At 40.9% G+C, this 11989-nt stretch overlaps 2 protein-coding genes across 2 annotated transcripts; one reads left to right on the plus strand and one right to left on the minus strand.

The window, feature by feature from the left end:
* Positions 1-5: 5 nt before the first annotated feature.
* On the plus strand, positions 6-3098 carry LOC104401487 (histamine H3 receptor-like; the record flags this gene model as incomplete). The annotated part of the gene is given in 5 exon segments (XM_010018667.1): positions 6-99; positions 179-242; positions 244-328; positions 2197-2809; positions 2812-3098. Coding segments are annotated over 5 exon segments (1143 nt in total), but the record flags the coding sequence as incomplete, so codon positions are not given.
* Positions 3099-6274: 3176 nt separating this feature from the next.
* On the minus strand, positions 6275-11973 carry LOC104408927 (vacuolar protein sorting-associated protein 35-like). Its single transcript, XM_010018668.1, has 5 exons — positions 11854-11973; positions 10014-10193; positions 8570-8809; positions 7752-7895; positions 6275-6494 (listed from the first exon to the last, which is right to left on the minus strand). Exons 1-5 carry the CDS (start codon positions 11971-11973, stop codon positions 6315-6317), a joined length of 864 nt encoding a protein of 287 aa, XP_010016970.1. The 3' UTR covers positions 6275-6314.
* Between the last annotated feature and the right edge of the window lie 16 nt (positions 11974-11989).

Consider the following 11989-nt stretch of genomic DNA (forward strand, 5'->3'; position numbering starts at 1 on the left):
GCAATGCCCTGGTCATTCTGGCGTTCGTGGCGGACCGGACCCTCCGCACACACGGCAACTTTTTCTTCCTCAACCTGGCCATCGCTGACCTCCTGGTGGGTGAGTTCTAGGGCGCCGGGAGGGGCAGAGGGCAGCGGCCCGCGGGGCTGCCGGTGTCACCGCCGAGCTCTGTCTGCAGGAGGCTTCTGCATCCCCCTCTACATCCCCTACGTGCTGACGGGCAAGTAGAGACTCGGGCGGGGGGCTTTGGTGCAGAGGAAAGCAGGCAGCCTCAGTGTTCAACATCGTCCTCATCAGCTTCGACAGGTTCATCTCTGTCACCAGAGCGGTAAGGGCTGGGCTGGGCTGGGCAGGGCTCGGGGCTAGGGCAGGCTGCCCTGTCGAGCAGGAGGATTTGCTTCAGTCACCTGGCTCTCAGCCCCATCGCACCTCACTCAAACGCCCCAGCAGAGGGGTGAATCAAGGCAGTTTCCTTCGGTCCTGGAAATAGTCCTGGGAGTCATGAGCTTTGGTATGAAAGACATCTGCTTCTCATTTTCACATTGGAAGAGGTACTCTGCTGTACCAGCCCACACAGCCTTAGGTGCTGCTGTTCCAGCTAAGTACGAGAGAGGTTTCACTCTTCTACACACACTTCTTGGTTATTTTTCAGTCCCAGTGTTCCACCCACATTTCCTTAAAATGTTAATTTAGCTTCATTGCTTATTCTAAGTCACACTAAAAGACAATTATGTTTTTTTGGCAAACAGTACAAAGAGGCTGCAAGATAATTTTAACAGTTTATATGCAACTTGATGTTTTACTAAATTATTTTTGAAGAGGGAGAAATGAACAGATTAATTCGTAAACAGTCAACGCACAGAATTCCTTTATTTTCCAGGTTCTGAATTAGCCATGATTTTTGCTTTCATCAAATAAACTCAGAACTATACCAATAGTATAAACTAGATGGTTTCAGCAAGGAAAACTGGTTATAATAAATTATAATAATCAGACACTTTTAAATATTTCAAATCAATCCCCATATAAAAATCCCTCCCCAGGCAAGAGTACAGAAGCTGCCAGTTGGGTCAGAGCAGTGTAAGGACATATAAACAGGAATTTATGAAGTTCTAAATTATTCTCTATATCAATAAAAATGCTAATCTTCCTGCAAGACTGCCCCTGCAATCATTCATCGCTTTCTTAGGGATTGCAAAATCAGACCTGATTCAGACAAACTCGGGATTCCTAAGCTTTGTGGGTACTCTCTCAGACCACCATTGGCTTTGGAGAGTGAGATCCACAGACTGGGGCAGTAAACATGAATTGTGTACAGAATTCAAGCTTGAGGACTTCATAACCCAAAACACTGTGTGGCCACAGTAGAGTTCTGAAGATTGAATTCCAATTTACTATATGAACGTTGTCCAGTACACCAGGGAATTAGGCTATTGAGACGATCATCTTGATTTTAAGATTCTACTGAATGTTACTGCTCATATGGTTTACTGACATAATTTTTTTGTACCTTAGTTGCTTTATTTTCTAAATAAGGGAAATCAGTTACTCTTCCTGTAAAGCACTTTGCAGACCACAACACTCCATCTATGCATCTTAATTGCAGGTAAGATTTCTGCAAGTCTTCAAAAAAGAAGGTCATAAAAGAATGAAATTAAGGGTATCAAACAAAAGTAAAAGCTGTTACCCATTAACTTTCTTGTGGTCTGATTTTCACATTAAGGAAAAAAAAAAAGGCTGTCTTTCCACAAAGCAGAAAGAACGTAAGTTGCATGGGTGTTCTAGGAATTCACATCCTTTTATGTATTTTAAATTAAATTATTTAGAAATTCTAAATAAGTGGATTTTGAAGTGCTGTTTTTAGATGTTATGTAAATTGGTGTCACAAGTAATGCAACTGAACTGGTGACAACCACTTCTAGGAATAGCGGCAGTTGTTTGCCTTGGAAAAGCCTCGGTTTTCTAGCTTTTAAGATCTGATGCACATTCTCCAAACATATCCAGCCACCTTGGTACTGTTTGTTGGAATGCCTATTTTAGAAACAGCTTTTCTGTGGTACTGGTAAGCTCGGTATAACCCTTCACCTCTAAACCAATATATTATCAACCCTCGCAAGTGACTGAGGGAGCCATATCCTAAGATAGCCATGTTTAAGATACTAGTAATGTATGTGACTTGACTTCTGTCTCTTTCAGGTCAGTTACCAGGCTCAGAAGGGGATGACCAGAAATGCAGTGCTAAAGATGATCACTGTATGGATTGCTGCTTTTCTTCTCTATGGTCCGGCCATTCTCAGTTGGGAGCACATTGCCCAAAAGAGTATTCTCCCTGAAGGAGAATGTCATGCAGAATTCTTCTACAACTGGTATTTCCTAATGATTGCTTCTACTATTGAATTCTTTACACCCTTCATCACTGTTACATACTTTAACTTAAGTATTTACCTCAACATCAGGAAACGCACATCCCTCAGGAAAGAAAACCTATCACCTGGTCAAGAGGACTGTGAAAGGAGTTTCCACGGGGAAAAAAGGGAACACACTATATTTTTTGTAAAACCTGCAAACAGACACAAACATGAGAAGAGTGCAAGCAGCTGTTCTCCCCCCAAAAAGGCCTGTTCTCCCCCCAAAAAGGCTTCAAGAGTTAGCCAGCACACGCCTGGCAATCAGTCATTAAATCTGAACGTCAATCAAGACCTTCCACCACTCCAGGTGGAAGTTGAGACCAAGTCTCATAGGAGTGGTTTCTACAAAACTACAGAAGGCATATACAGCACTACCAGCAGAGTGGACATGGCTAACACTATGACAGATTTAGACTTTCCCGGGATAAGAGAGTAGCAAAGTCTTTAGCAATTATTGTCTGTGTGTTTGGTTTGTGTTGGGCTCCATATACACTTTTGATGATCATCAGAGCAGCCTGCCATGGCCACTGCGTGCAGTATTCATTCTATGAGACTTCATTTTGGCTTCTGTGGGTGAATTCAGCCATTAACCCTATTCTATACCCTCTGTGTCACATGAGCTTCAGAAAAGCCTTTATAAAACTCCTGTGTCCAGGAAAAGCCAAAATTCATCCCCATATTTTTATGTGAAGTGTGAAATATCTTCTTTTCAGTGGGAGCATGAACTGGCTAATACTCACCTGCAAATATTATAATCATCAACATAGCTGGAGAAATCACAGCAGTGAAAAGAAAGGTGATTTCTCAAAGCTTTTTGGGCATTATGCCAACGGTATATTTTCTAGTGATGGTGCGCTAGCATTACAGTGCTGAAAAGGGAGTACAACATTTATGGCCAGTAATATGAGTTCAGGCTCTCTCACTTTTCATAACTGTAAATACTGTTGCTAAGGAATTTCATAAAGTCTTAACCTTGGATCTGTTACATTTTACCCCCAAACCCACTCTAAGACACCAAGGGTCTCAGATGTTAAGTGTATGATGCTTTTCCCTCCACTTAGTGACAAGCCAGATGAGATAATGACCAATGCAAAAGTCTAAATACTGGTGTCTAGGAAAAGCATGGGACAAGAGGGACCAGACTGGTCAGGTTACCAGAGCAGCTTAACAATTGTAGCAGGTAAGGGAGCACTTACTTCAGCGGAAAAGGTGACTGAGAAATAGTAGAACTAAGTTCAGTAATGGGAATAAAAAACGGGTTTGAGCTCTCTGATGGAAGCTATGAGAATTGAAAGGGTTTATACACTGCAAGAGTTTTACCATGAGTTTCCCATCTTAGCTATTATTTCCTTCCTGCCCTCTGTCAGGATTCTCCACGGGCAGGAATCTACTCAAGTAGACTCTGCTCCTCCTTACAGGATGGACAGGTATTACTTTTCTATCTTTTGCTGTACGTATTGAGTAAGCATGATTGGTCTGAGATCTATGTCAGACATACCTTGCTATAGACATAGCTTTACGTAAACTTCCCTTGGAGTAATTTTTACATTTCAAGTTAGACTTTTACTAGTTCTGGCCAGTTCTGAAAAAATGTTGTTTTCCCCTAGCCCACCCATTGGATTTATTCATCAAGTCATAGTGATGAAAACAAAAGTGAAGTGTTCTGACATTTTCCAAGTCATGCATCATGAACAGCACAACTTAGAAAAGTATGCTAAAATTTACAGCCTTGCTATTGTGTGTTTGAGAACCAAGAACCAACAGCTACATACTGTTCTTGCCATTCTGCCTCTGCCACTAGAGAAGCTCACGCAGGTAGATTCAGAGTTTTGACTAGGTTTGTCCTAGAAGAGTTACGAATTTGAACATCACTTGTGATACAAGTTTGTTTCCGCCATCATAAGCCTTTTCTGCATAGCTTAACAGACACTTTACTGGCAGGTGATAGCTATTGAACAGCTGTAGTAGTCCATTGCTACAGCCAAAATGCATATTAGTACAGTTGATCTTAAAAGTTTACAGACAGTATTTTGAAATCCTTTACTTTGTAAAATTTCAATAAAAGCAGTTAAGAACTGTGGACGAGTCATGGCTTTGTAGCCTTAACAAGTGGTACATGGGAAAAAGCACTAGCTACATCATTTGGGTTACTGCAGTTGAAACCACCACAAAACTGTTATTCAAAGACAATTCCTAAGTTACAAGGAACAACCTTGAGCATTAAACAAACATGATTAGCAAATACTGTATACTAGGAGGCATACTGCTACTACATGAATGGATCTACATGAACATGATCATCATGTTCTTCTATGCATGTTTTATAATGAAACAATCAGCTTAACAGTTTTCTTAGGAGGAACATTATCCAGATACAGAGCGACATTAAGGTTTTTCAACAGCATTAATTACACCACTTGGGCAAGTAAAGCCATTAGATCATCTCCTCATTCCTCCTCCCCTCCAAGACAGAGTTACACATCTGTAGATCAATGATCTAATTGTTATCATTGTTGTCTACTCCCTAATTCCTGTTTCTTACGATCATATTTCATAAAACAAGCTACACTAAATTACTGGAGTCTCATTCACTATCCAATCAAGCCAGGACAATTTTCACAACAGTGGTCAACTCAAGAAACAAGGAAGTTCAATCAGTTAAGCTTTAGAACATTACATTCAGTTATGTTAAAACAAAATTTCAAAGCTTTCAGCAACTGGCATTAACTTACAGACCAGACCAGTTTTCACAGGAGTTGCCATTGGCAATTGTTCTACCACTCTGATTCCTATGGCTCTTCATGTAATTGCCACTCATTACTCTAGCACAGACCTAGAAACCAGTAGGGTTTTCTACCACTCTCAAGATATGTCATAAAAACATTTTGAAATGTGAACACACATCAACTCGGCATCAGTTGGAAAAATACTGGGTTTGTAAGATAAACTTCCACATCAGAAGCATAGCAGCCTCCCAGCCTGTCCAGGTTAACTATGCTGTAATTTTTCTGTCCCTACAAAACGGAAGTTCTTCTGTTTTTATCAAAAAGTTCAACATTAACATTGGATTCAACAGTGGGCTCTGAAGAGACATGAAACAACATGTGTTAATAGCAACTTTATTGTTTCACTGGTGCAAAATCATGATACTGAATAAACTTGTGTAATGTGTTTCTCCCTAAATTTACAGTAATGAAGGTTATACATATCTATACAGCTTGCAATTTCTCTATTTTTATACTATTTGGAACAAAGTTACCTTGATAAATATGCCCTGTGCACAGTACTGGCCCTCACTGAATGTCACAGAGCCTTAATACGCAAAATATAACTTCTAGTATTGAACATGGTGCTTTAAAATTCTCCAAACATGCATTAATATATTCTAGTTTTTAGGGAAAAATATTACACTTAGTCTTAACGTGCATTAAAAGAAAAGCACAAGCAGAATCTGACATACAATAATCCCAGAAATCTGATGCTCTGTGCAAGGATCAGACAAGAGTTTCAGATGACAGTCACTGCCAGTTTAGAACTCTAGTGCTACAGAAGCAACAGTGAACAAACAGAAGAGAAATCAGAACCTGAAGAGCCCTACCATGTCACAAAGATTTCAAAGAAAGTTTCAGCCATGCTAACTGATGAAACCTGCAGTTGCTGGTCCAACCTTTCAAATTGTTAAGAGTACTCAACACAAGTGTTTGAAGTGCCAGACTGAATGAATGAATGTTAACTTGACATTTCTGAAAGGCACAACCTATGAATCTATCTTAAGAAACCCCCCCAAAAAACAAAACAAAACAACAAAAACAAACAAAAAAAAAACCCCAACACAAACACCCCCCCAAAAAAACCACCCCACATATGGTACGTAAATTAAAAGTAGTAAGTACAGTGTGTATCCTCCTAAAGAACAAGACCTTCATAAATTGGCCCCTCGGATTCTGGCGATTCCCTCCTCAGACGCAAGTGCTCCAGTGTATTGTGAAAGTGTTTGTTAATTTGTTCTGTTTCTTCAGTAGACTCAAGGTTTGGGAGATCTTCTCTTATCTTCTGTATCAGCTGATTCAAAACCTGAATTGTCACCTACAGGAGAACATAAACAGAAGCTATCAGCAAGACCTGCATAAAAGCGCATTGACATTGGCTTTAACAGACTTGTGTCTAAACTGTTGGTATTTGGACAGTTCTTAGAAATATTGGCAAGGCTGTATGCAAACAGTTGGACACAGCCTTCTCTTGTTCCTCATAGGGCTACTCTGATTTCAGAGCTTTGTGGAAATTGCCCCCTTGCCAACAAACATAAAGAGTTTAATCAGTCATTAATGTGATAGATTTATAACTTTTACTACAGCATTTCTCTCCAGTTTATTCAACACAAACTGAAAAAGCTTTAAACAAATAAAGCACAAAATCAGATTGTCTGTGCACTTTAACATAATCTGTCTCTTGCAAAAGTCAGTCAGGATGGTAATACTAGATTTAAAGTAGGTCTTAGTGACCAGTTCATTGCCTAGGAAAGCACATCTGCCTAGTGTTGAGTCCCACAGTACACAGAACTCCACTGAATCCAAAGACTGTTTCTGTGTCTGCCAAGTGTTTTGAAATTCAAAATTTTATTTTCATCTCCATCAGATACTGCATCTCCTACACTAAAGCACTACAGCAGGAAGCCAGTTCAGTTGTTGTGAAGTCAGCAAATCCCTAAAATCTCTTTAGATATTCTTTCACAAGTACAGGGTATTCATCAACATCTGCTCTTGATCAAATAATGACATTGGAGGGGATGATGGTCTCTACTTGACCGAATAGCTTTTTCAAAAAGTTTACTAGTTATCTGCTAACAGAAAGTGTATGCAACAATGATTCCAGATTGCAGATGCAGAATTTAAGCTGGTACATGAGATGTCATTATCTGTTTCTCAAAACTAAAGCTTACACCAACCATTTGATGCACTCAGCAGTGACCTTGAATACCTGTAAGGACTTTCCTTCCCTTATGTACATATTAAGTTAGGTACCCGTAAAGTTAGATGAGCAAGTAGTAAGATTTCAAGACCTAGTAAGTTTTGATCTAATAAATATTTCTGGTATCTAAGTCCCACAGTATTTAAATTCATAACTAAATGGAAAATGTTTGGTGTTTTCATCCATGTAAGAATGAAGCTTTATCCCAAATTGTACTACCATATCAAGAATTGACTACTCTTACTGCCAGAACTTGTGCCTCTTACAACTACAGAGCAAGTTGAAGACGTATGATTTGGGGTATAAGCATGAATCAAGAACTTATAGAAATCCTCTTTTAAAAAGATGCAATAGAGAGAGTGCATTTCCACTCACCGCCTCATTTTCCTTTTCATAAAAGTAGATGTATCTGTTCAGAATTTCTATGAAAAGCTGGACTTGCAGAGAGGGGTCCATGCACTGATTTGCTATCTTCAGAGCCTTCTTTAGGCATTCCATCACTCTTTTTCCTCCATGAAGCTAGAAGGAAAAAAACCGAAGGTTAGAAGAAATAACAACTTTAGGGAGCTCCAGTATCTATTCCCTTTGCACAGTTCCTGGTGGTCTACTACAAACACAAAACTACACAAACTGTGCAAACAAGCTGTCCTTGAAAGCTTGCCTTGACAGTTTTAAGTCTTGTTAAATAAGGCAGTTGTTGACGGCTCTCAATAATGAGATGAATGAACTCAATCTTGTAACACGTACACTAATGCATACTAAAAGGACTATTTCAAACACTGCTCTTTATAATTATACAGTTTATGTTGCCAGCCCTGGAGAACACACAATCATTTTTTTTTACATTTAATTGCAATAATGGGTATCTTTAATTTGGAAGTTTAGTAGTTCACATGTAAACACATCTACAATAACAGACACTGCAAAATGCAGACTGTACTTTGACAGCCAGTCTTTGACTCCGCTCCAAAGCTTGCATGGTACTTCCACCCTTAAAATTGAGTTGTCTCCATTTTTGTATGTATGCAGCTTATACTGCAGTGAGATTTAGAAGCTTTATACATTAGAATACATTTCAACAAAGTCTACATCACTAAGCGATGTATCTACTTCAGAAGCAAGTGCCTTCAGAAGGAAGGCAGAGCAATGTTACTGAGGTAGGACATGTTACACTGCTGTCCCTTTATTCTTACCTCCTCTCCATTCTTGTCAGTATTTCGGCCAGACCAAAACAGATGGGCACAAGTGCTCACAGCCCGGCACTGGTCTGGCTTCTTAAGGAGTTTAGAGGCTGCCAGTGCACACTGAGTCCTCAAAGGCTCATGGTTCTCCTCACTGAAGCACTTCATCCTCTCAAATGTCCCAATTATCAAGGTGATTGCAGCCAGCTGTGCTTTTGAATCACTAATTTCATCTTCATATAGAGAGAAGGCCTAATCAAAGGAGAATGCAAGAATCTTAATCACTGCTTTAGAACACATTAGCAAAAAACCCAAATCACACATGCCAGTGACAAGGCAGAAAAGTGTCCAGTTTTACGTAAGTTAAAAGCTTCCGGCAGGAAAATAGATCTTTCATTGAGAGTGTCAAAATTATGTTAAATCCACAGACTGGAAATAAATCTTGCAAGAAATACTTCTTAAGTGTTCATAGTAAACAAGTGTGAATCTACACACAATCTGAAGACTGAGGCTTTCCTCATTTCAAGCATTTGATTGAATATGGAACCTCTGTAGCAGCAGTAGTCTCTGGAGAGCATTTGGTTCTTTGAAACACACAGAACAGTAGAGCAGAAGTTGAATGGTAGGTCAGTGACCAGAGCAGGTAAAAACCATTGGCACTGCTGCTACATGGATAAAGAGCCTCGAGAGAAAACATGAGACTAAAAATCTTATGAATCTATGAACCATCTTGAATAGAAGGCACATAATTGTCATGCTCCTCTCATCTTCAGAATTGCGCTGTAAAAACAACTGATACAAGACAGTGAGGAAAGGCTGAGGTTATCAACTACTTGGTTTAAGAATAAGCATTAGTAGCAGTACTAGAGGAAACATTAGGACAAAGCTTGCAATGTGGGTAACATTAAATACATCGGTTCCTTAACTGACGGGGAGGATGGCAGTATTTTTGCAACAAGTAAGGCTCAAGATCAAGAAAGAGGTTGAAGTGGATTTTCACAGTAGTTTATAATTGGTTTCAATACAATGATTTTGATTAGCAAAGACCAGCATGACAGCTGTGAACACTGCAAATTTTAGAGAACTTTCAAAGAGGGCTTGTGGTCAGGACACGACCTGCTTGACAGCAGGAGCTGCAACACAGGCTTGGAAGCAGTGAAGGAGCATTATATGTTGAGAAAGCTGCACTTCTCCAGTGAGACAACTATGCAGGTGGGAGGCAGTACTGCAACATACCACATGTTGTCAAACTGAGTATTCAAATTAGAAGCAATGGAGCTTAATTCCACAGCAGCCTGGGAAGCAAGAATTAAGGTGAGGAGTTTCTACCTAGTAGCATTAGCTGTCAATAATTTCAAGATGTTTTAATCACACCAGATGGTTCAGTGTTCAGGAAACCTACCCAAGCCAAATTTAAGGTAGCACAGGACAGTGAGTGTAATAGTTGGACACTCACCTGGGACATGAACTCATAGGCCACAGTTTCATGATTCTCAAAGCCAATCTCTCCCGCAGCCAGTGCTCCTTGTAGGAAAAGGCGGAGAGGCAGCTCTGCCAGTTCAGCTTTGATTAGAGCACTGATGGTCTGATGAGCAAATGAGAAGATCTTCTGGCATTTCTTTTCCCATTTGTCATCCTAGAGAAGAGAAACAAGCCAAAGCTTGAACAAGACTATTGCTACAAAGAGAATCTAAATCATAACAAGATCTGTCAAATGCTCCGGTCTGTTTTCTTCTGTGTGCCACACCAGGTACTTACTGAAGCAGTATTAAGTGCCCTAGCAGTACTGTGTTGACCTCAGTGGGTGTTCACAAAAGTATTTCTTCCATTTACAAAAAGCGCACACCCATTTTTCCTACCAGCTCACAGAAACCTTCCTCACAAGTAACTGCAGTTACCACAGGTATGCTTAGAACATAGCTAATGAGGCTTTTGCTGAATTAAATTGAGAAAAATTCTATTCAGTCTGGACCATCAATCAGGAAGGGAAGAGAGTTTTAAAACATTCATTTTGAGGAGTGTTTTAACAAACAGTATTTTAGCTTATTTCCCCACAATATATCCTCCAATAAGGGAAAGTATGTATTTTAGCTAACTATCTCCATCAGACAACATTAAAGGGCCAAGATGGATCAGTGATTGTTTTAGTGTATGCTTTCGCAACTACTGTGTAAAGCTAACCTACAAAGAAACGCTTGCTTTTAGAAACATTAAAATAGCATATCTACAGATTTAGAAGTTGATGAATTTCAATATCTGGATTTAAATCGGTTTCATGCCAGCACTCGCAGTGTCCCAGCTCTCGGGTCTCCAACTAAAAACACATCAGCTACCTTCATGAATAAACATCTAGCCAATTTCTGCTTCACCATTCCTCAAATGCTGAGGTAACTTACCATGAATTGATAAAAATCCTACTTAAGTTAGAAAGCTCTTTATTTTTACACCTCAAGTAAAAATCTGCCTTGAGAAAAAACAAACAAAACCCTTAGCATTCTATATCAAGTTTTAGCATAGCATAGCCAGACAAATTGCCAAGGTGAGTATCTCCCGAGAGGACACCTTGAACAGCGGAGCAGGGGGAAGCTCAGTGTCCCGGAGTCTCAGTTCGGAGCGGCAAGAGCCATCGTGGGAGCCTCAAGTCCTTGAGAGGACTTGCCCATGAGCCGGCAGCTCAGCTGAGGTGAGCAGCTGACTCACAGGGAGCAGAGCCAGGAGTGACAACACCGGCCCTTGGTGGGTAAAAACCCAGCCCAGGGAGCGCGAGTGACCAGGAGCGCAGCGAACAGGGAGTGGTGCGGCAGTTTGCACAGGCAGGGCAAGCAGGATGGTGAGCACTCGCCTCAGGAGCAAAGCCCGCTCTGGGAGCTCTGCTGTGGATGCCAAGAGGAGGCTGCGGCGCAGATTTCGGATTGTAGAAACTGCCTCGACTGCTCTCTTGAGGAGAGGGTGCGCAATGGACGGGGCTGTGCTTGATGTGTGCTAGTGGAGGACCTCCAGCAGCAGGTGGCTGAGCTGCGGGAGGCTGTTGGTAAGCTAAAAGGTGCCATAGAAGTTGAGAGGAAGCTGGGCTGCTTGCTCCAGGGCCGAACCATGAAAGGGCCACAAGCGTCCATCACTGCTCACACAGGAAAGAAGGAGAGCATTAACCCAGGAAACTGGGAACTAGTAACAAATCAAAACAACAAAAATAGGAGGAAGAGGACAATTAGCAGCTAGAGGATTCCTCCTAAACCTGATGTCCACTCCCAGAACCGCTTCACAGATCTGCAGGAGGCTAATGATGAAATACCCACCACATCAAATGAACATCCTGCTGATGTACCGGTAAAGAGGATCACTACTGGTGCCTCCAGGAAACGGCAGCGGGTCATAATAGTAGAAGACTCTACTTCGAAAGCCACAGAGGTGCCCATCTGTCGGCCTGACCCT

The sequence above is a fragment of the Nestor notabilis genome, unplaced genomic scaffold (assembly GCF_000696875.1).
Source record: "Nestor notabilis isolate BGI_N333 unplaced genomic scaffold, ASM69687v1 scaffold18177, whole genome shotgun sequence".
In the NCBI taxonomy this organism is placed as follows: Eukaryota; Metazoa; Chordata; class Aves; order Psittaciformes; family Psittacidae; genus Nestor; species Nestor notabilis.